The sequence below is a fragment of the Scyliorhinus canicula genome, chromosome 29 (assembly GCF_902713615.1).
Source record: "Scyliorhinus canicula chromosome 29, sScyCan1.1, whole genome shotgun sequence".
NCBI classification, from domain to species: domain Eukaryota; kingdom Metazoa; phylum Chordata; class Chondrichthyes; order Carcharhiniformes; family Scyliorhinidae; genus Scyliorhinus; species Scyliorhinus canicula.
Genome location: NC_052174.1, coordinates 7,013,336 through 7,038,279, shown reverse-complemented (window position 1 = coordinate 7,038,279; position 24,944 = coordinate 7,013,336). Strand labels below are relative to the sequence as shown.

Sequence of the window (24,944 nt, the reverse complement as noted above, 5' to 3'; positions counted from 1 at the left end):
CACCCTCTGCGTAAAAAACTTTCCACGCACATCTCCCTTAAACTTTCCCCCTCTCACTTTGAAATTGTGACCCCTTGTAACTGACACCCCCACTCTTGGGAAAAGCTTGTTGCTGTCCACCCTGTCCATACCTCTCATAATTTTGTAGACCTCAATCAGGTCCCCCCTCAACCTCCGTCTTTCCAACGAAAACAATCCTAATCTACTCAACCTTTCTTCATAGCTAGCACCCTCCATACCAGGCAACATCCTGGTGAACCTCCTCTGCACATATCTGTGTGTCTCAGCCTTGAACATACATTTTAAACCCTCAGGGGGTTTGACAGGGTCGATGCTGAGAGGTTGTTTCCCCTTGTGGGAGAGTCTAGGACCAGAGGGCAGAATCTTAGAGTGAGATGAGGAGGAATTTCTTCTCTCAAGAGGGGAGTGAATCTGTGGAATACTTTAGTGCAGAGAGCTGCAGAGGCCGGGTCGTTAAGTATGTTCAAGGGGCAGAATGTGGCGCAGTGGTTAGCACTGGGACTGAGGTGCTGAGGACCCGGGGGGTTCGAATCCCGGCCCTGGGTTACTGTCCGTGTGGAGTTTGCACATTCTCCACATGTCTGCGTGGGTTTCACCCCACAACCCAAAGATGTCCAGGTTAGGTGGATTGGCCACGCTAAATTGCACCTTAATTTGAAAAAAAAAATAATTGGGTACTATAATATTTTTAAAAATGTATGTTCAAGGCTGAGAGACACAGATTTTTAATCATAGAACATAGAACAGGCCCTTCATGTTGTGCCGAGCCATGATCACCCTACTCAAAACCCACGGATCCACCCTCTACCCGTAACCCAACAACCCCCCCTTAACCTTACTTTTATTAGGACACTACGGGCAATTTAGCATGGCCAATCCACCTAACCCGCAGATCTTTGGACTGTGGGAGGAAACCGGAGCACCCGGAGGAAACCCACGCACACAGGGGGAGGACATGCAGACTCCACACAGACAGTGACCCAGCCGGGAATCGAACCTGGGACCCTGGAGCTGTGAAGCATTTATGCCAACCACCATGCTACCCTGCTGCCCTGCCTCAGTGAGGAGATCGAGGGTTATGGGGATAAGGCGGGAAAGTAGATTGAGGATTATCACATCAGATCAGTCATGATCTCATAAATGGCGGAGCAGACTTGATGGGCCGAATGGTCTACGTCTTCTTCCCCAACGTCCTACGGTCTTTCCTGGTAAGATAATCCTTTCTTCCTCGGGATCCGCCTCATGAATCTTTCTACATTGCTTCCAAGACAAGTATATCCTTCCTGAAGTTCGGAGACCCAAACTGAACACAGTGAAGTCTCAACAGTGCCCCGCATAGATTTAGCAAGAAGTCCCTACTGCTATACTCTACCCCCTTGCAACACTCCATGTGCCTTCCTAATCCTGACAGTAAGAAGTCTTACAACACCAGGTTAAAGTCCAACAGGTTTGTTTCAAACACTAGCTTTCAGAGCACTGCTCCTTCCTCAGGTCAAGGATTTCATAGCACAGCATTTGGAAAGCAGTAGTATAATCAGACAAAAGCAGCATGGATTTATGTAAGGGAAATCAAGCTTGACAGATTTACTCAAATTCTTTGAAGAGTTGACCAGGGAGAACCGGTGGATATGGTTTATTTAGACTTTCAAAACGCTTTTGACAAGGTCTCACATAGCAGATTAATATGTAAAGTTAAAGCACATGGCATTGTGGGTAGTGTTTTGTGATGGATAGAAAGATGATTGGCAGATAGGAAGCAAAAAGTTGGAATGAATGGGTCTTTTTCCGATTGGCAGGCAGTGAGTAGTGGGGTACCGCAGGGATCTGTGCTGGGACCCCAACTATTTACATTATTCAGATTAATGATTTGGACGAGGAAACTAAATGTAGCATTTCCAAATTTGCAGATGCTACAAAGTTGGGTGGGAGGGTGAACTGTGAGGAGGATGCAGAGATGCTTCAGTGGGATTTGGACAGGCTGAGTGAGTGGGGATATGCATGGCAGATGCAGTATAAGGTGGATAAATGTGGGGTTATCCACTTCAGTAGCAAAAATAGGAAGGCAGGTTATTACTTGAATGGGTGTAAATTGAGAGAGGTGTTTACTCAGCGAGACCTTGATGTTCTTGTGCATCAGTTGATGAAAGTAAGTGTGCAGGTACAGCAGGCAGTATAGAAGGCAAATGTTGGCCTTCAGAGCACGAATATTTTTTTTTTTTTTTAAATTTAGATTACCCAATTATTTTTTTTCCAATTAAGGGGCAATTTAGCGTGGCCAATCCACCTACTCTGCACATTTTTGGGTTGTGGGGGCGAAACCCACGCAGACACGGGGAGAATGTGCAAACTCCACACAGACAGTGACCCAGAGCCGGGATCGAACCTGGGACCTCAGCGCCGTGAGGCGGTTGTGCTAACCACTAGGCCACCACAGAGCACGAATATTGAGTATAGGAATAGGGATGTGTTACTACAATTGTATACGGCATTGGTGAGCCACTCCTGGAGTAGTCTGCAGTTTTGGTCTCCTTACCGGCCTCCCCGAACAGGCGCCGGAATATGGCGACTAGGGGCTTTTCACAGTAACGTCATTGAAGCCTGCTTGTGACAATAAGTGATTATTATTATTACTATTATTATCCGAGGAAAGATGTTCTTGCGATGGAAAGAGTGCAGCAAAGGTTTACCAGGCTGTTTCCTGGGATGGCGAGACAGTCATATGAGGAGAGACTAAATTGGTTAGGATTATATTCATCGGAGTTTAGACGAGTGAGGAGGGGGCGGGGGGAGTGGATCTCGTAGAAACGTTTAAAATTCTAACAGGATTAGACCGGGTAGATTCAGAAAGAATGTTCCCGATGGTGGGGTGTCCAGAACTAGGTGGTCATAGTTTGAGGATAAGGGGTAAACCTTTTCGGACTGAGGTGAGGAGAAATTTCTTCACCCAGAGAGTGGTGAATCTGTGGAATTCGGTACCACAAAAGGTTGAGGCGAAAACATTGTGTCATTTCAAGAGGGATTTATATGTAGCTCTTGGGAGTAAAGGGATCAAGGGATATGAGGAGAAGGCGGGATCATGGTACTGAACTTGATGATCAGCCATGATCATAAAGAATGGCAGAGCAGGCTCGCTCGCTGAATGGCCTCTGTCTGCTTCTTTTTTGTATGTGTGTTTCTATGTATTTAGAATGAGAGGTCTTAGTTTTAGGATTGGGAGTAGCAGATTTAAAACCGAGATGAGACATTAATGAAAATGAAATTAAACGAAAATCGCTTATTGTCACGAGTAGGCTTCAATGAAGTTACTGTGAAAAGCCCCTAGTCGCCACATTCCGGCGCCTGTCCGGGGGGCTGGTACGGGAATCGAACCGTGCTGCTGGCCTACTTTAAAAGCCAGCGATTTAGCCCAGTGAGTTAAACCAGCCCTACTTACTGCTCCTGATTCTGTACAATGCACTCCCCCCCCCTCCCCCCTCCCCAGAGTACAGTGGATACCAGAACTTTTGAGAGTAAATTTAAGGAGACAGACAGATTTTTAATTGGTGATGGGTCGAATGGTTATGGGGAACCGGCGGGAAAGTGGAGTTGAGGCCAAGAGGAGATCAGCCACGATCGCGTTCAATGGTGGACAGGGTTCCAGGGGCTGAATTGCCTAATCCTGTTCCTTGTGTGACCGCTGGAAGGCGCCATTGGAACGGGGCGGCCAGTTTATATCGATGGGCTGAACGGCCTCGTTCCGATGGTTCTGCCATTCTCGACTACGCGGCCTTTTCCTTTTTCCGAACCCCGTTTTCAATTTTTTGGGAGACAAACTTTGAGGGAAGATGGAATTAAAAAAAAACACATTTTGAAACATCTTCATGATCCCCCCCCCCCCCAGCAATTTTCACACAGCAGGGCCCTGGAGGCCAATCCTGGAATAACAGGACTGAGGGGTGCGCACTGGCTAGCTCTGGGCTGGCGGCTGGTCACCGACCTCTCCATGTTTCTTGGCAGACTTCCACCTCCTCAGCTCCTCCTCCTCCCACCATCGAGCACTTCCGGCCAAGATGGCGGCGCCTCCGCTGCACGCAGGGGCGCATCCGGCGGCCGCTCCTTCACGAAGATGGAAGCGCTTCCGCTCCACGGAGGGCAACATCCGGCGACCACTCCTGCACCAAGATGGCGGGCCGCACCGCGAACCCCGATTGGTTGGTCCGCTCCTGCCGCGCGGGGTCATGGCCTCCCACTCGGATGGCGCAGGCGCAGTGCGAGCTGGAGGAAGCGACCGCGATGGCGACCAACGGGATGGAGGTGGAGCCGGCGGGTGAGTGAGTGAGAGTCAGGGAGAGGGAGAGAGACCCTCCCCCCACCCACCCCCCACCCACCAACCCACCAACCCACCCCCCTCAGCCACCGGCACCCCCATCTCTGGTCGCCCTCCCGGTCACCCCCACCCCCCCGGTCACCCCCACACCCCCCCGGTCACCCCCACACCCCCCCCACCCCCCCGGGTCATCCCCACACCCCCCCCCCCCACCCCCCCGGGTCATCCCCACCCCCCCTGTTCACCCCCCGTCACCCCCACCCCCCACCCCCCCGGTCACCCCACACCCCCTGTTCACCCCCCGTCACCCCCACCCCCCACCCCCCCGGGTCATCCCCACCCCCCCTGTTCACCCCCCGTCACCCCCACCCCCCATGTTCCCCCCCCGTCACCCCCACCCCCCCCCCGGTCACCCTCACCCACCACCCCTGACACCCTCACCCACCACCCCTGACACCCTCACCCACCACCCCTGACACCCTCACCCACCACCCCTGACACCCTCACCCACCACCCCTGACACCCTCACCCACCACCCCTGACACCCTCACCCCCCCCCCCTGACACCCTCACCCACCACCCCTGACACCCTCACCCACCACGCCTGACACCCTCACCCCACCACGCCTGACACCCTCACCCACCACGCCTGACACCCTCACCCACCACCCCTGACACCCTCACCCACCACCCCTGACACCCTCACCCACCACGCCTGACACCCTCACCCACCACCCCTGACTCCTAGTCACCCCCCACCCACACTCCTGTCACTCTCACTTTCCCCCACCCCTTGTCACCCTCACCCCCCCCGGTCACCCCCAGCCCCCCGGTCACCCTCACCCACCACCCCTGACACCCTAACCCCCCCCCCCCCCACCCCTTCGTCACCCTCACCCCCCCCGGTCACCCCCAGCCCCCCGGTCACCCTCACCCACCACCCCTGACACCCTCACCTACCACCCCTGACACCCTCACCCACCACCCCTGACACCCTCACCCACCACCCCTGACACCCTCACCCACCACCCCTGACACCCTCACCCACCACCCCTGACACCCTCACCCACCACCCCTGACACCCTCACCCACCACCCCTGACACCCTCACCCACCACCCCTGACACCCTCACCCACCACCCCTGACACCCTCACCCACCACCCCTGACACCCTCACCCACCACCCCTGACACCCTCACCCACCACCCCTGACACCCTCACCCACCACCCCTGACACCCTCACCCACCACCCCTGACGACCTCACCCACCACCCCTGACGACCTCACCCACCACCCCTGACTCCTAGTCACCCCCCCACCCACACTCCTGTCACTCTCACTTCCCCCACCCCCCCACCCTTGTCACCCTCACCCCCCGGTCACCCCCAGCCCCCTGGTCACCCTCACCCACCACCCCTGACACCCTAACCCCCCCCCCACCCCTTCGTCACTCTCACCCCCCAGCCCTGTCACCTCACCCCCTGCCCCTTGACTCCAGGACATAGGCTTAAAGTGATTGGTAGACAAATTAGATAGGATATGAAGAAAATATATTTTTGCCCAGAGGGTGGTAGGGGTCTGGCACGCAAAAGTGATGCCACCTGCAGCGCTGCGGGCCAAATGCTGGGACGGGGCACCCATCTGGGAGGTTGGTTCTTCGGCCGGAACATTCACGATGGGCCGAGTGGCCTCTTTCTGCGGCGTAGCCTTTCCATTTCCACGACCAGCGATAATTGGAGTGGCAGTTTGGGGGAGAGAGGACATTGCACGGATCTCGCCCAACTGGCCAAATGGAGAGGCGTTGGGTGAGGATGGTGTGATGTGCTGCAGGCAGCTTGAGAAGGAGGAAGCGGCCTTTGTCAGCGTCTCGCAGGATGACATTAAAGGTGCTACATAAATGCAAGGAAAAGATTGAGGGGCTGGGAGCCACCTCTTTTGAAAAATGACCTGAATAGAGGTCTTTAAAATTCTGAAATGTTTGATAGACTGGGCACTTTCCTAGTGTGGTAAAGAGCATGTGTATAATAATATAATCTTTATTAGTGTCACAAGTAGGCTTACAGTAACACTGCAATGAAGTTACTGTGAAAATCCCCTTGTCGTCTCATTCCAGCGCCTGTTCGGGTACACAGAGGGAGAATTCAGAATGTCCAATTCACCTAACAAGCACGTCTTTCGGGACTTTTTGGAGGATACCCACGCAAACATAGGGAGAACGTGCAGACTCTGCACAGACAGTGACCCAAGCCGGGAATCAAACCCGGGTCTCCGGTGCTGTGAAGCAACAGTGCTAACCACTGTGCTATCGTGCCGCCTGAGAGGCCGTCAGTATAAGATAGCCACGTTGTTTTCTTGCTGGGTATCTGTTGTCAGACAGTGCAAACCGCATTAGGGGCCATAAATATAATCCTGGAAACCCTCGGTTTGTTCCACGTGGGAGGCTTTTAAATTGAAGTTGATTGAAGTGCAGGACAGGCATGTCCCTGCAAAAGTGAAGGATAGAAATGGCAGGATTCTGGAACCATGGATAAGGAAGGGAATTGTAAGCTTAGCCAAATGGAAAAAGGCATCTAAAAACTGACCAAGGCCCTGAGGAGCGCAGTGAAAGTAGGAAGGAACTTGGAATTAGGAGGGCTAAAAGGGGCCATGAAATGTCTTCAGCAAACATGGTCAAAGCTTTTCATGCATATATTCGGAACAAGAGGGTAACAAGAGAAAGAGTAGGCCCACTCAAGGACAATGGAGAGGAGGTATGCTTCGAAGCACAAGAAGTGGGGCAGCACGGTAGCACAGTGGTTAGCACAATTGCTTCACAGCTCCAGAGTCCCAGGTTCGATTCCCAGCTTGGGTCACTGTCTGTGCGGAGCCTGCACGTTCTCCCCATGTGTGCATGGGTTTCCTCCGGGTGCTCCGGTTTCCTCCCACAGTCCAAAGATGTGCAGGTTAGGTGGATTGGCCACGCTAAATTGCCCTTTGTGTTCAAAATTGCCTTAGTGTTGGGTGGGGTTACTGGATAGGGTAGATGTGGGCGAATTAAGTGGGGTGCTCTTTCCAAGAGCCGGTGCAGACTCGATGGGCCTCCTTCTGCACTGTAAATTCTAGGATTCTATGAAAGTGTGTGAAATCCTTTTTGAGTACTTTGTATCGGCATTCACTAGGGAGAAAGACATGATGGATGTTGAGGTCAGGGATAGGTGTGTGAACGATCTTGAGAATGTCAATATATCAAAGGAGGAAGTGTTGAGTATCCTAAATTACATTATGGTCGACAAATCCCCAGGGTCGGATGGGATCTATCCCAGGTTACTGAGGGAGGCAAGGGGAGAAATAGCTGGGGCCTTATATCTTCACATTCTCTTTGACCACAGGCAAGGTTCCAGGGGACTGGAGAATAGCCAATGTTATTCCCTTGTTTTAAGTTGATGAGGGAAGGGCTGCGGATGTAGTTTTATGTGGACTTTTTTATGTTTGACAAGGTCCCACATGGCAAACTGGTTCAAAAACTAAAATCACATGCGATTCGGGGTGGGCTGGCTGGATGGATACAGAACTGGCTTGGTTATAGAAGACAGAGAGTAGCGGTGGGAGGGTGTTTTTCTGAATGGAGATCTGTAGCTAGTGGTGTTCCGCAGGGATCAGTGCTGGGACCTCTGTTATTTTAAATGAAATGAAAATCGCTTATTGTCACAAGTAGGCTTCAAATGAAGTTACTGTGAAAAGCCCCTAGTCGCCACATTCCGGCGCCTGTTCGGGGAGGCTGGTACGGGAATTGAACCGTGCTGCTGGCCTGCCTTGGTCTGCTTTCAAAGCCAGCGATTTACCCCTGTGCTAAACCAGCCCCTGGTTTATACCACACAAACCAGCCCCCTGAGCTTGTCGTATACAGTATATAAATGATCTGGAGGGAAATGTGGGTGGTTTGATTAGTAAGTTTGCGGATGACACAAAGGTTGGTGGAGTTGCTGATAATGCCGAGGATTGTCAGAGGATGCAACAGGATATAGATAGATTGGAGACTTGGGCAGAGAAATGGCAGATGGACAAATGCGAGGTGATGCATTTTGGAGGATCAAATCTAGGTATGAATTGCACTGTAAATGGCAGAACCCTGAGGAACATTAAGATACAGAGGGATCTGGGCGTGCAGGTCCACAGCTCCCTAAAAGTGGCAACACAGGCCAAGGTGATTAAGAAGGTATATGGCACGCTTGCCTTCATCAGCTGGGGCATTGAGTACAGGAGTTGTACTCAACCTAGGATAGCTCTATAAAACCTTGGTTCGGCCGCATTTGGAGTATTGCGTGCAGTTCTGGTCACCACATTATCAGAAGGATGTGGAAGCTTTGGAGGGAGGGCAAAGAAGGTTCACCAGGATGTTGCCGGGTCTCGAGGGTGTTGGCTGTGATTGAATAAACTGGGATTGTTTTCACTGGAAAGACGGAGGCTGAGAGGAGACCTGATAGAGGTCTAGAAAATTATGAGAGGAACAGACAGGGTGGATGGTCAGAGGCTTTTTCCTGGGGTGGAAGTGTCAATGAAGTGGAAGTGGGCAGCACGGTAGCACAATCGCTTCACAGCTCCAGGGTCCCAGGTTCGATTCCGGCTTGGGTCACTGTCTGTGCGGAGTCTGCACATCCTCCCCGTGTGTGCGTGGGTTTCCTCCGGGTGCTCCGGTTTCCTCCCACAGTCCAAAGATGTGCAGGTTAGGTGGATTGGCCGTGATAAATTGCCCCTTAGTGTCCAAAGTTGCCCTTAGTGTTGGGTGGGGTTACTGGGTTATGGGGATAGGGTGGAGGTGTTGACCTTGGGTAGGGTGCTCTTTCCAAGAGCCAGTGCAGACTCGATGGGCCGAATGGCCTCCTTCTGCACTGTAAATTCTATATGATTTCTATATGTTCAAGGTGAAAGGGGGATAGTTTTAGGGAGTAAGTGTTTCACACCGAGTGTGGTGGGTGCCTGGAACCCGCTGCCAGAGGATGTGGTGGAAACAGGCACATCAGCAACATTTAAGAGGCATCTCTATGGATACATGAATAGGGAGGAAATAGAGGGATACGGACCGAGTCAGGGCAGGAGGTTTTGTTTTTAATTAGGGCATCATGATCAGCACAGGCTTGGAGGGCCGAAGGGCCTGATCCTGATTCATCTTCCTTCCGAAACCTCTGGTTAATTTGAGTTTTAAAAGTGGATAATGAAAGACTGATGCTCCACAGCTTTGGGCCCTTTCTGTCTCTGTAACCTGCTCCAGCCCGATACCCCTCCGACCTCGGACATCTCCTATTTTACTCTCTCTACCATCGCTGGCTGAGCCTTGAGTGGCCTCAGCCCCAGAATGTGGAAATCCCTCCCTGAAACTCTCTGGCCTTTAGGACACTCATTAAAACCTGCCTCTTTGCTGGTTCCCTTTCCCAACGTGTCCTTACGTCAGCACCGACAGCCGATTTTCCATTGTTAACCCATTTTCACACTGGAACATTACCAGGACCCAGACAGCAACACAACAAAACGCTAATAAAGCAGCAGGGTAACATTCAGTGTATCTGTCTTAAAGTTTCTAAATTATCAATCAACATTATAGAAATATGAAAATCTATGTTTTTTAAAGCGCTCTGCAAGAAGTTGTTATTTTCTGAGGGTCTGTAGTTTTCTGCCAAGCTCCCCTTATTCCCCACGGACAGAAGATGCAGTAAATCCCTCCCACCCCAATCCATTGTGGCCAGCTATCTCTCCCACACATGCCCTCCCAATCCCTCTACCTCACACGCACACACACACACAACAACCAACCTCTCTTCCCACTTGACATCCAACCTCCACCTACCTGCTCATGCGCCCACCCACTCCCTCATTCAGTAGCCTCCCCCATTCCAAAAACTCCCTCCCCCCACTCAAACAGCAGCCCCACCTTCCCATCCCATCCCCCCCCCCCCCCCCCCCCCCCCCCCCCCCCCCCCATTCTCTTTGGTCAATCAAATCGGGGCAGGACCTACTCAGTTAAAGGTAGGGAGTTGGGGAGAGTTACAGAACAAAGAGATCTCGGGGTACAGGTTCATAGCTCCGTGAAGGTGGGGTCGCAGGTGGACAGGGTGGTGAAGGCGGCTGGGTTTTATTGGCCAGAATATTGAATACAGGAGTTGGGACGTCTTGTATAAGTTGTACAAGTCATTGGTGAGACCACACATGGAATACTGTGTTCAGTTCTGGTCACCCTATTATAGGAAGGATATTGTTAAACTAGAAAGAATGCAGAAGAGATTTACGAGGATGCTACCAGGACTTGATGGTCTGAGTTATATGGATAGGGGCAGCACGGTAGACTTGTGGATAGCACAATCGCTTCACAGCTCCTGGGTCCCAGGTTCGATTCTGGCTTGGGTCACTGTCTGTGTGGAGTCTGCACATCCTCCCCGTGTGTGCGTGGGTTTCCTCCGGGTGCTCCGGTTTCCTCCCACAGTCCAAAGATTGGCCGTGATAAATTGCCCTTAGTGTCCAAAATTGCCCTTAGTGTTGGGTGGGGTTACTGGGTTATGGGGATAGGGTGGAGGTGTTAACCTTGGGTAGGGTGCTCTTTCCAGGAGCCGGTGCAGACTCGATGGGCCGAATAGCCTCCTTCTGCGCTGTAAATTCTATGATAGGCTGGGACTTTATTCTTTGAAGCGTAGGAGGCTTTAGCGGGAGATCTTATAGAATTTACAGTGCTGAAGGAGGCCATTTGGCCAATCGAGTTTGCACAGGCCCTTGGAAAGGGCACCCTACCCAAGCTCACACCTCCACTGCATCCAGCCGGGAATCGAACCTGGGACCCTGGAGCTGTGAAGCGACTGTGCTAACCACTATGCTACCGTGCTACCCCTATAGAGGTCTATAAAACAATGAGAAACATAGATAAGGTAGATAGTCGACATATTTTCCCAGAGGTAGGGGAGTCTGGAACTAGAGAGTATAGGTTTAAGGGGAGAGATACAAAAGAGACCAGAGGGGCAATTTCTTCACAGAGGGTGGTGAGCATCAGGAACGGGCTGCCAGAGGCAGTGGTAGAGGTGGGTACAATTTTGTCCTTTAAAAAGCAGTTAGACAGTTACATGGGCTGGATGGGAACAGAGGGATATGGGCCAAATGCGGGCAATTGGGACTAACATAGTGATAGAAACTGGGCGGCATGGACCAGCTGGGCCGAAGGGCCTGTTTCCCTGCTGTAAACATCTCAGACTCTATGATTCCCAAGCCCCCTCTCCACCCAACCCCACGCACTCCGTCAGCCGCCTCGCTCTGCCACTGCTGGTCCGGTTGCTGATCGAGCTGCCAGCCTGGGGCGAGGAGACTGCACAGCAAGCGGACAGCAGCAGTAACCTGACAGGTTCGGAAGCTGCCGCTCATCTTCCCCGTCCCCTCCTGGTTTTTCCCTGCATTCCAGACACAACTGGCCTCTTCCTGTGCCAAATGGAGGTGTGAAAGATTCCGGGTCCACTTGGCACCAGCCAACGAAAGTGTTTCTGAAGTTTAGGAGCACCTTGGGTCAATCATCCACTGGGGGCCGCGACCCACCATCTGGGGGCCGCGACCCACCATCTGGGGACCGCGACCCAGCCGTCTGGGGGCCGCGACCCTACCGTCTGGGAACCGCTACCTTATGTCATTTTATAACGCCCCTGTTACATTTCAAATAAAATGGCTACATCAATGTAATGCGTTGTTGTTGGTCAATCTGTGCTCCCCGGTAAAGTTTTGTGGAGAAGGCTCTGTGTTTATGGATAATGCAATGCTCTGAGCCCTGCTGTGTTTTGCTCTCTCTCCCCCTGCAGCGACGCCGAGTGTGATGGCCTCTGGTGTGACGGGGAGCGTCTCCGTGGCATTGCATCCGCTGGTTATTCTCAACATCTCTGACCACTGGATCCGGATGCGTTCTCAGGAGGGGAGGCCTGTGCAGGGTAGGTGGCACATCCAGGCATTGACAGGGTCCGTCCGCAGACCTTTTGTTTCACTGACTTTGGCCTCGTCCTCCACCCTTTGCCGTCTGGTGGGATCGATCCTCGGGGTCCGGGGCTGTCATGAAAGTTCTGCCGTCCCCACCCGTCCTATTTCTAGAATCTTCGTACATCCCGGAGAGGGCAGATACAACCCTGCTTCATCAACGCCTCTGAAATGAAAGCACTTCTGACAGTGCAGCACTCGAGGGCAGCACAGAGGGTTAGCACTGCTGCCTCACGGTGCCAGGACCCGGGTTCAATCCTGGCCTCGGGTGACTGTCTATGTGCAGTCTGCACGTCCTCCCCGTGTGTGCGTGGGTTTCCTCCGGGTGCTCCGGTTTCCTCCCACAGTCCAAAGATGTGCAGCTTTAGGTGGGTTTTTTAATATTAATTTACAGGATATGGGTGTCCCTGGTTGGGCCCGACATTTATTGCCCATCCCAAGTTGCCCTTCAGAAGGTGGTGGGTGAGCCGCCTTCTTGAACCGCTGCAGTCCTTGAGGTGTAGGTACACCCACTGTGCTATTAGGGAGGGAGTTCCAGGATTTGGACCCAGCGACAGTGAAGGAACGGCCGATATATTTCCCAGTCGGGGTGGGGAGTGACTGGGAGGGGAACCTCCAGGTGGGTGGGGTTCCCAGGTATCTGCTGCTCTTGTCCTTCTAGATGGTAGAGGCCGTGGGTTTGGAAGGTGCTGCCTAAGGAGCCTTGGTGAGTTGCTGCGGTGCATCTTGTAGACGGTACACACGGCTGCCACTGTGTGTCGGTGGGGGAGGGAGTGAATGTTTGTGGATGGGGAGCCAATCAAGCGGGGCTGCTTTGTCCTGGATGGTGTTGAGCTTCTTGAGTGTTGTTGGAGCTGCGCTCATCCAGGCAAGTGGAGAGTATTCCATCGCACTCCTGACTTGTGCCTTGTAGATGGTGGACAGGCTTTGGGGGGGTCAGGAGGTGAGTTACTCTCCGCAGGATTCCCAGCCTCTGACCTGCCCTGGTAGCCAAGTGTTAATGTGGCTGGGTCCAGTTTAGTTTCTGGTCAATGGTAACCCCCAGGATGTTGATAATCATTGCAGTCAAAATGAGTTTTCTAGAGAAAAGAGCGTATCTGAGTTGTCCTGATAGTTACGATTTCTCCATTCTATTTATCAGATGTGTTTTGCACCAGTTCCAGTATTTCCATATTCTTTTAATAATGTGGCGAGCAGATCTGTTTATAGTAATCCAAATGTGGTTTGAACAACCTTCTCTGAAGGTTAACAAAACTGCTTTTTAATTCTGTCAGACTGGAAACTAATCCAGGTGCTTGTTCCTCAGCTCCCACAATTACTGTGAGAAGCCCCTAGTCACCACATTCCGGCGCCTGTTCGGGGAGGCCGATACGGGAATTGAGCCCGCGCTGCTGGCCCTGTTCTAGCCCACTGTGCTAAACCGGCCCCTTATTGTCACAAGTAGGCTTATATTAACGCTGCAATGAACTTACTGTGAAAAGCCCCCAGTCGCCACACTTCTGTTCGGGAACCTGGAGGGAGAATTCAGAATGTCCAAATTACCGAACACGTCTTTCGGGACTTGTGGGAGGAAACCGCAGCACCCGGAGGAAACCCACGCAGACACGGGGAGAATATGCAGACTCCGCACAGACAGTGATACAAGCCGGGAATCAACTCAGGGGGGGAGGGGGGGTTGGAACTGTGAGGCAGCAATGCTAACCACTGTGCCACCATGCTGCCCATGCTGATGGAGGGAAGGCCATTCACTGATGAAGCTGCCAAAAGTGGTTGGGTCCAGGACACTACCCTGAGGTACTCCCTGGGGCTGGGTGATTGACCCCCAATAATCACAGCCATTTTCCTTTGTGCTGGGCATGGCCCCTCCCTCCCCCATCTTGGTTGACTTCAATTTTGGGCTCCTTGATGCTGAAGTTTACTCCTCATTTCTGGAATTCATCTCTTTCCGTGCTGTATGGAGCAAGGATATGTTGGTGTCAGTGTCTGAGTGATCCCTACAGAAGCTGAACTAACCAGGGGAGAGCATGGTTAATGGGGTGTAAGTGCTGCTTGATAGCGATGTTGATGACACCTATCACATTCCTCTATGCTCTTCCTTGAACCAGTCCCTGTTTTGATGGTACTGATAGGAGTGGGGAAAATGCCAAGCCTTCCGTTACAGATTGCGACGCAATTTGATTCTCTTTTGTTTTCAAAACTTAACAAAATAATTCCAATTAAAGGGGCAATTTCACGTGGCCAATCCATCGATCTGCGAATCTCTGGGTTGTGGGGGTGAGACCCACGCAGACGCGGGGAGAATGTGCAAACTCCACACGGACAGTGACCCGGGGCCGGGATCGAACCGGGATCCTCGGCTCCGACGCAATGTGACTCTGCTTCTCCTGGCCCAGCGCACCTCCGGAATGTCCACCTTTGGGCTGCTGGAGCAGTTCTGAATCCTCCTCTTTCTCAGCACGGCGCTGGTACCACGCCACAGGATGGAGAGTGTCCTCGGCGTGAAGATGGGGAAAAGAAAGTCTTGGGTCTGTATCACACTTGCCCTGACCTCGGGAAGTCCGAAGGTACGTGACAGCCAAGTACTTTCGCAAGTGCAGCTTCAGTTGTAATGTTGAAAATACAGCGGCCAATTAATAATAATCTTTATTAGTGTCACAAGTGGGCAGCACGGTGGCCTAGTGGTTAGCACAACCGCCTCACGGCGCTGAGGTCCCAGGTTCGATCCCGGCTCTGGGTCACTGTCCGTGTGGAGTTTGCACATTCTCCCCGTGTTTGCGTGGGTTTCGCCCCCACAACCCAAAAATGTGCAGAGTAGGTGGATTGGCCACGCTAAATTGCCCCTCAATTGGAAAAGATAATTGGCTAATCTAAATTTTAAAAAATAAATAAATAATTAGTGTCACAAGTAGGCTTACATTAACACTGTAATGAAGTTACTGTGAAAATCCCCTCGTCGCCACATTCCGGAGCCTGTTCAGGTCCACAGAGGGAGAATTCAGAATGTCCAAATTACGTAATGGCACATCTTACGGGATTTGTGGGAGGAAACCGGAGCACCCGGAGGAAACCCACGCAGACACGGGGAGAACGTGCAGACTCCACACAGTGACCCAAGCCGGGAATCGAACCTGGGACCCATGCGCTGTGAAGCGACAGTGCTAACCACTGTGGCACCGTGACGCCCAATTTGCACAGACAACAATCAGAATATTTTAGCGATGTTGACTGAGGTATAGATAATTGCCCATAACCGGGAAATACTTCCCCTGCTCCACCCCAAAGTAATTGGACTATTGAGGCCAGCGTTTCGTGTCCCATTTGAAAGACGGCACCCGTAGCAATGCCAGCACACTCACAGTACTGCCCTGGAGGGTCACGTCTGAGGTTTAGTGCTCGAGTACCTGGAGTGGGACTTGAACCGGCAGCCCCGTGACTCGGAGAGGGGCTGTTCTACGGCTGACAGAAGGGCCGTGTGATGGTCCCTCCTGCCGTCGCCTCCTCCTGCCCCCCTCCTCCCCCTCGCCACCTCCCTGTGTTACTGTGACCGACGTGCCTGTTGATATTTTTAAACCTGATGTGGTTTGTGTGTTTTCAGTGATTGGGGCCCTGATTGGCAAGCAGGAGGGCAGAAACATCGAGGTGATGAACTCCTTTGAGCTCCTGTCGCACACGGTGGAGGAAAAGATCGTCATCGATAAGGAGTATTACTACACCAAAGAGGAACAGTGTGAGTATTCATCACGCCTCGTGCAGCTCTTCACATCCTCCGCACAGCAGCCCTGGGCCTCCACCATGGCACTGTGCCGCTAGAACCATGTGGAGCTGTCTCCTCTAGGGGGCAGTGGTGTGGTTGTATTGTCACTGGGCTAGTAATCCAGAGACCCAGAGACCTGCTCTGAGGACCCGGGTTCGAATCCCACCGGGGCAGATGGGTGAAATTTGAATGCCATAAAAATCTGGATGTAAAAGTTTAAAAGATGACCATTGTCGATCGTCGCAATGACCCATCTGGTTCACTAATGTCCTTTGGGGAAGGAACTCTGTCGCCCTTACCCCGGTCTGGCCGAGTGTGACTCCAGACCCACACAGCGATGTGGTTGACAATCCGGGTTGGGCAATACATTCTGGCCCAGCCAGCGACACCCACGTCCCATTAAAATGGTTTTTGCTCTAATGAGCTGGACACGTACACAGGTGGCCTAAATGGCGACTCCCGCACTGTTTGTCACTGGCATCGCCATCATTATCTGCACGCCCCGCGTCAGGAGTGTGAGGGAATACTCTCCGTTTGCCTGGATGAGCGCAGCTCCAACAACACTCAAGAAGCTCCACACCATCCAGGACAAAGCAGCCCCACTTGATTGGCACCCCAATCCCCCCCCCCCCCCACCTTCAACATCCACCCCCTCCACCACCGACGCACACTGTGCACCATTTACTGCAGCAACTCACCAAGGTTCCTTAGGCAGCACCTTCCAAACCCACCACCTCTAGAAGGACAAGGGCAGCAGATACCTGGGAAACCCCCCCACCTGGAGGTTCCCCTCCCAGTCACTCACCGTCCCGACTGGGAAATATATCGGCCGTTCCTTCACTCACTGGGGTCAAAATCCTGGAACTCCCTCCCTAATAGCACGGTGGGTGTACCTACACCTGAGGGACAGCAGCGGGCTGAAGAAGGCGGCTCACCCACCACCTTCTCGAGGGGCACTTGGGGTTGGGCAATAAACGGTGGCCTCGCCAGCGACGGCCACATCCCATGCACGACTCTCGGAAAACAAACCTCACCCCTTTCCAGACCTCCCTACTGCTCCACTACACTGCGTGCGGCAGCGAGGAAGAATTCAGAATGTCCAAATTACCGAACAGCACGTCTTTCGGGACTTGTGGGAGGAAACCGGAGCACCCGGAGGAAACCCACGCAGACACGGGGGAGAACGTGCAGACTCCGCACAGACAGTGACCCAAGCCGGGAATCGAACCCGGGTCCCTGGCACTGTGAAGCAATCCACGCTCAAAGCAACCATACTCCCTCAACCCACAATTAACTCACCTTCACGCCATAGCTCTCTGCCATTGCACTGTGGGCTCACCTCTATGTTCTTTTCGGAACATAGCAAGTGGTCTGTCGACCAACATTTGTCGTATGGGTCGCAGGCCTTCACTGAACATAGAACTTAGAACAGTACAGCACAGTACAGGCCCTTCAGCCCACGATGTTGTGCCGACCATTTATCCTAATCTAAGATCAACCTAACCTGCACCCCTTCAATTTACTGCTGTCCATGTACCTGTCTGAGAGTCGCTTAAATGTCCCCAATGAGTCAAACTCCACCACCTCTGCTAACAGTGCATTCCACACACCCACCACTCTCTGTGTAAAGAACCTACCTCTGACATCTCCCCTATACCTTCCTCCAATCACCTTAAAATTATGTCCCCTCGTGACAGCCATTTCCGCCCTGGGGAAAAGTCTCTGGCTATCCACTCTATCCAACCCTCTCATCACCTTGTACACCTTTATCAAGTCACCTCTCTGCCTTCTTCGCTCCAGTGAGAAAAGCCCTCGCTCCCTCAAACCTTTCTTCATCAGACATGCCCTCCAGTCCAGGCAGCATCCTGGTAAATCTCCTCTGCACCCTCTCCAAAGCATCCACATCCATCCCATAATGAGGCGATCAGAACTGGACACAATATTCCAAGTGTGGTCTAACCAGAGAAGGAAGCAGTATGCCCAAGATGTGCTTTGTCTCCCTCCCACCCTGAACCTGTCACCCCCTCCATGCCTGATTTTTCTTCTCTCTCTCTCTCTCTAGTTAAGCAGGTCTTTAAAGACATGGAGTTCCTGGGATGGTACACCACAGGGGGCCCTCCGGACGAGTCTGATATACACGTTCACAAGCAGGTGGGTGGACAGCGGATGGAGCAGAGCTGCGTAGGGCCCGAGAACTGACTCTAACCCAATCCATTCGGTGACGTGAAAATAAAATCAAATTGCTGCGGCTGCCGCGACCCAAAACAGCAAATACTGGACAATCTCAGCAGGTCTGGCGGCATCTGTGGCGAGAGGAAGGGGTTAACGTGGGTGGCACAGTGGTTCGTGCCTGGGTTCCCGGTTCGATTCCCGGCTGGGTCACTGTCTGTGTGGAGTCTGCACGTCCTCCCCCTGTCTGCGTGGGTTTCCTCCGGGTGCTCCGGTTTCCTCCCGCAGTCCAAAGATGTTCAGGTTAGGTGGATTGGCCATGATAGGCCAGGGGCTGGTTTAGCTCACTGGGCTAAATCGCTGGCTTTTAAAGCAGGCCAGCAACACGGTTCGATTCCCGTACCAGCCTCCCCGGACAGGCGCCGGAGTGTGGCGACTAGGGGCTTTTCACAGTAACTTCATTGAAGCCCACCCGTGAAAATAAGCGATTTTCATTTTAATTTCATAAATTGTCCCTTCATGTCCAAAAAGGATAGGTGGATTGGCCACGCTCAATTGCCTCTTAGTGTACAGGGATGTGTAGGTTAGGTTCAGGAGATGGGATGGGGTGGGGGAGTGGGCCTGGATGAGTTTCTCCTTCAGAGATCCCTGATGGGCCGAATGGCTTCTTTCTACACTGTTGGGATTCTATGAGGCTGGATGACTCTTTGTCAAAGCCGTGGACAACTGGAAATAGAGTCAGATTGTTGTTGGGTGCGGGGCGGGACGTGGAGCAGTGGGGCTGGATAGGGGACCAGCAATAGGGGGTGATTGACAAAGATGTCATGGACAGAAAGACAAAGGGGATGTAAATGGTGGCGGTCAAGGCTCAGAAGGGTGCTGATAGAGGCACATAAAGACAATAGAATGTATTAACAAAGGCAAGCAGCGTGCCAAAGGACTAACAGGGAACAGATGGAGAAATCTAACCCTATTTCCAATTCCCTCCAGCTTTGACAAGGGGTCATCCAGACTCCGAATGTTAGCTCCCTTCTCTCCCCACAGATGCTGTCAGATCTGCTGCGATTGTCCAGTATTTCCATTCAGTGATATGTCGATGTATTCTTGTGTGACGGAGCTGGTAGGAATGTGGAATTCAGTCTCAAATTTAAAATTGACCATTGATCTGGCACCGATTGCCTTTTCTGGAAGAAAATTCCCAACTTCTGTCACCCTTTACGTCCAGACTCATTTCCTAACAGCACGGTAGCACAGTGATTAGCACTGTTGCTTCACAGGGCATGGGACCCGGGTTCGATTCCTGGCTTGGGTCACTGTCTGTGCGGAGTCTGCACGTTCTCCCCGTGTCTGCGTGGGTTTCCTCCGGATGCTCCGGTTTCCTCCCACAAGTCCCCAAAGAGGTGTTGTCCGGTAATTTGGACATTCTGAATTCTCCCTCTGTGTACCCGAACAGAAATGTGGCGACTGGGGGCTTGTCACAGTAAGTTCATTGCAGTGTTAATGAAATGAAAATCGCTTATTGTCACGAGTAGGCTTCAATGAAGTTACTGTGAAAAGCCCCTAGTCACCACATTCCGGCGCCTGTTCGGGGAGGCTGGTACGGGAATTGAACCGTGTTGCTGGCCTGCCTTGATCTGCTTTAAAAGCCAGCGATTTAGCCCAGTGTGCTAAACCAGGCCTTTGTAATGTAAGCCTACTTGTGACAATAAGGGGCTGGTTTAGAGCAGTGGGCTAAACAGCTGGCTTGTAATGCAGAACAAGGCCAGCAGCGCGGGTTCAATTCCCGTACCAGCCTCCCCGAACAGGTGCCGGAATGTGGCGACTGGGGGCTTTTCACAGTAACTTAATTGAAGCCTACTCGTGACAATAAGCAATTATCATTAATAATAAAGATTATTATTAACTTCACTGCCGAGTGGTCTGACTAACTTTTAGACTTCGCCCCTTGGCACTCCACTCCGCAACCATCTGAAAATAGTTCATTTCTATCCTTTGCCCTGAATATTTTGAAAACGCTAATCAAACCGCCCCTTATCCTTCTTAATTTTAGGGAATACAGCACTGGTTTGTGGAATCTCTCCTCGATTTTTAAAATTCGTTCATGGGAGGTGGCAAGGCCGGCATTAAACGTCTATTCCTATTTGCGTTTGAGAACGTGCTCACGGGTTGCTTTAGCCCTGGGAGGGGGGGGGGGGGGGCTCCAGGTATCAATCTCTTGAGCCGAGGTTGTACCCTCGTCACCGTCAATATATCCTGAAGTGTCACACTCCGAGCTGGACACATCACTCCAGCTTTGCTCTGAGCATGACTGTATTTAGATGAAGCATGACTTCTTCCCCCTTTGATTCTCATCTTCTGCACAATAATGGGGCAGCCCTCTATCAGCCTCGCAAATTATCTTTCTGATGACCTGTTAATGATGTTTTAACAATGTTCATGGAGCCCAAGTCTCTTCTGGGCTCCGATGTTCCCAGTTTTTGCTGTATTTTAGGAAAGTTGTGAAGGCAATGGAGGGTGTGCGGAAAAGAAGAACCTCCATTAATGCAAAGGAAAATTATTTGGATCAAATTCCTGCTAGAAGTTCATAACATCCACAGACATTCCCCCGTCCACTGCTATGGACTAAAGAGCTGAACTCCAGAGATGAGGTGACAGTGACTGCCCTTGACAATAAGGTCACGTTAGACAGGGTCTGGCGTCAAGACTCCATGCAAAACTGGAGTCAATGGGAATTGGAAAAACCCGGCACTGGTTGGAGTCATACCCGGCACAAAGGAGGATGGTTGTGATGGTTGGAGATCAATCATCTCAGCTCCAGGACATTACTGCAGGGGTTCCTCAGGGGAGTGTCCGAGGCCCAACCATCTTCAGCTACTTCATCAATGACCTCCCTTCCATCAGAAGGTCAGAGGTCGGGATGTTTGCGGATGACTGCACAATGTTCAGCACCGTTTGCGACTCCTCAGATACTGAAGCAGTCCCTGTCCAAATGCAGCAAGACCTGGACAATATCCAGGCTCGGGCTGGCAAGTGGCCAGTTACATTCGCGCCACACTAAACGCAGGCAATGACCATCTCCCACAAGAGAGGATCTAACCATCGCCCCGTGACAGTCAATGGCGTTACCATTGCTGAATCCCCCACATCCTGGGGGTTACCATTGATCAGAAACTGAACTGGACCCAGCCACATTAATACTGTGGCTGCCAGAGCAGGTCAGAGGCTGGGAATCCTGCGGAGAGTAACTCACCTCCTGACCCCCCCCAAAGCCTGTCCACCATCTACAAGGCACAATCTCTTCCACCCCCCCCCCCCCAGCTTATCAAGCGTCTTTATCTACCTTTTCCTTAAAGATACTCAAAGACTCTGCCTCAACTACTCTTTGACAAAGAGGATTCCCTTATTTTTAAACAGTGGCCACCCCCCACCCCCGGTTCTAGATTCTCCCACAAGAGGAAACATCCTCTCCACACCCACCCTGTCAGCTCATACTATATTTTGTCCTTCTCTATCATCATCAGTAGGCAGCACGGTAGCACAGTGGTCAGCACAGTTGCTGCTTCACAGCTCCAGGGTGCCAGGTTCGATTCCCGGCTGGGTCACTGTCTGTGCGGAGTCTGCACGTTTTCCCCGTGCCTGCGTGGGTTTCCTCCGGTTTCCTCCCGCAGTCCAAAGATGTGCCGGTTAGGGGGGATTGGCCGTGCTAAATTGTCCTTCGGTGGGGTTACTGGTTTACGGGGAGAGGGTGGAGGTGTGGGGCTTAAATGGGGTGCTCTTTCCAAGAGCCGGTGCAGACTCGATGGGCCGAATGAGTCTATGATCTTAAAGTGTATTATATTATCGCTATTGCCTGGATTCTCCCCTACTTTTCTGTAAGTGTTTGGCAGCTAATGAAGTATTTTTGAAACGCAGTCACTTTTCTGTTGTAGGGAAAATGCGGCAGATACATTTGCTTCGAGATAAATGACCAGATTTTTAAAAAAATAAAAAATTTAGAGTACCCAAATCATTTTTTCCAATTAAGGGGCAATTTAGCGTGGCCAATCCACCTAACCTGCACCTCTTTTGGGTTGTGGGGGCGAAACCCACGCAAACACGGGGACAACGTGCAAACTCCACACGGACAGTGACCCAGAGCCGGGATCGAACCTGGGACCTCGGCGCCGTGAGGCAACAGGGCTAACCCACTGCGCCCCCATGCTGCCCCATGACCAGATTTTTTGATTGGGAAATAAATATTGGTCAGGAAGAACAGCGTTTCTCTCCATTGAGTGATGGGAGAGCCCAGATGGGGATCTTTTGTGCCCACCTGAGAAGGCATATAGGCCCTCTGTTTAATGTCTCGTTGAAAGACACTGCGGCGCTCCCTCGACACTGTATCGTATCAGCTTGGATTGTGAATTCGGCCTTGACCGGATTTGGACACTGGGTGCGGAGGCCTCAGGTCTGACATGCGCTGCGCCAGGGACTGAAGGCTGTTTCCCGGGTGCCATGGTCTGGCAGACTCTCCGTCTGTACGGTGCACTGTCGATTATCTGGAGTTTAATGCAGAAAAGTGTGAGGTGATTCATTTTGGAAGGAATAACAGGAAGACAGAGTACTGGGCTAATGGGACGATTCTTGGTAGTGTGGACGAGCAGAGAGATCTCGGTGTCCATGTCCATAGATACCTGAAAGTTGCCACCCAGGTTGAGAGGGTTGTTAAGAAGGCGTACGGTGTGTGAGCTTTTATTGGTAGAGGGATTGAGTTTCGGAGCCATGAGGTCATGTTGCAGTTGTACAAAACTCTAGTACGGCCGCATTTGGAGTATTGTGTGCAGTTCTGGTCGCCGCATTATAGGAAGGATGTGGAAGCATTGGAAAGGGTGCAGAGGAGATTTACCAGGATGTTGCCTGGTATGGAGGGAAGATCTTATGAGGAAAGGCTGAGGGACTTGAGGCTGTTTTCGTTAGAGAGAAGAAGGTTAAGAGGTGACTTAATTGAGGCATTCAAGATGATCAGAGGATTAGATAGGGTGGACAGTGAGAGCCTTTTTCCTCGGATGGTGATGTCCAGCACGAAGGGACATAGCTTTAAATTGAGGGGAGATAGATATAGGACAGATGTCAGAGGTAGGTTCTTTACTCAGAGAGTAGTAAGGGCGTGGAATGCCCTGCCTGCAACAGTAGTGGACTCGCCAACATTTAGGGCATTTAAATGGTCATTGGATAGACATATGGATGATAATGCAAGAGTGTAGATGGGCTTTAGAGGGGTTTCACAGGTCGGCGCAACATCGAGGGCCGAAGGGCCTGTACTGCGCTGTTATGTTCTATGTCCTGTAAGCAGCGCTCTCTCTCCACACAGCCACTGACATTCCTGCCATGCAGCAGATCCTGTGCCGGGGAGCCACTTCCTCAATCCGGGATTTTCCCAGTGCTGATTTGAGGAATTTTCCACTAACTTCGGCCTTTCTTCTGCCATTTGCAGGTGTGCGAGATTATTGAAAGCCCACTCTTTCTCAAGTTGAACCCAATGACAAAGCACACAGATGTGAGTAATATGTGTTAACTTAAAGATAGATTGTGTTCAAAGAAAGGTGTTGGTGTGAACTCCTGCTGTGCTGTCACACTGCCCATCATTATATCCCGCGTACAATTACACCTCTCCTCATTAAATCCCATTGTTCCATAACACGGCCCCTCGTTAGATCCCAACACCATGGCTCGGCCCTTGTTAAATGGAGCTGCTCCTCATTAAATCCCACTCCCATCATTCCCTGACTCTGTCCCTCGTCAAACCCTACCCTCCTGTTACACTGTCCCTCAAACCCTACCCTCCTGTTACACTGTCCCTCAAACCCTACCCTCCTGTTACACTGTCCCTCAAACCCTACCCTCCTGTTACACTGTCCCTCAAACCCTACCCTCCTGTTAGTGCCCCTCAGACCCTACCCTCCTGTTACACTGTCCCTCAGACCCTACCCTCCTGTTACACTGTCCATCAAACCCTACCCTCCTGTTACACTGTCCCTCAAACCCTACCCTCCTGTTAGTGTCCCTCAAACCCTACCCTCCTGTTACACTGTCCCTCAAACCCTACCCTCCTGTTACACTGTCCCTCAAACCCTACCCTCCTGTTACACTGCCCCTCAAACCCTACCCTCCTGTTACACTGTCCCTCAAACCCTACCCTCCTGTTACATTGTCCCTCAAACCCTACCCTCCTGTTACACTATCCCTCAAACCCTACCCTCCTGTTACACTGTCCCTCAGACCATACCCTCCTGTTACACTGTCCCTCAAACCCTATCCTCCTGTTACACTGTCCCTCAAACCCTACCCTCCTGTTACACTATCCCTCAAACCCGACCCTCCTCTTACACTGTCCCTCAGACCCTACCCTCCTGTTACACTGCCCCTCAGACCCTACCCTCCTGTTACTGTCCCTCAGACCCGACCCTCCTGTTACACTGCCCCTCAAACCCTACCCTCCTGTTAGTATCCCTCAAACCCTACCCTCCTGTTACCCTGTCCCTCAGACCCTACCCTCCTGTTACATTGTCCCTCAAACCCTACCCCCCTGTTACACTGTTCCTCAAACCTTACCCTCCTGTTACACTATCCCTCAAACACTACCCTCCTGTTACACAGTCCCTCAAACCCTACCCTCCTGTTACACTGCCCCTCAAACCCTACCCTCCTGTTACCCTGTCCCTCAGACCCTACCCTCCTGTTACACTAT

General features: G+C 51.9%; 1 protein-coding gene across 1 annotated transcript in view; it reads left to right on the top strand.

The window, feature by feature from the left end:
• The first annotated feature begins 4,222 nt into the window (after positions 1-4,222).
• Positions 4,223-24,944, top strand: part of cops6 (COP9 signalosome subunit 6) — a 44,904-nt gene continuing 24,182 nt past the window's right edge. Inside the window, exons 1-5 of the mRNA XM_038786927.1 lie at positions 4,223-4,327; positions 12,129-12,254; positions 15,893-16,024; positions 18,114-18,202; positions 23,691-23,753. Coding sequence (XP_038642855.1) covers positions 4,255-4,327; positions 12,129-12,254; positions 15,893-16,024; positions 18,114-18,202; positions 23,691-23,753 — 483 coding nt within the window. The 5' untranslated portion in view covers positions 4,223-4,254. The remainder of the gene's footprint in view (positions 4,328-12,128; positions 12,255-15,892; positions 16,025-18,113; positions 18,203-23,690; positions 23,754-24,944) is intronic.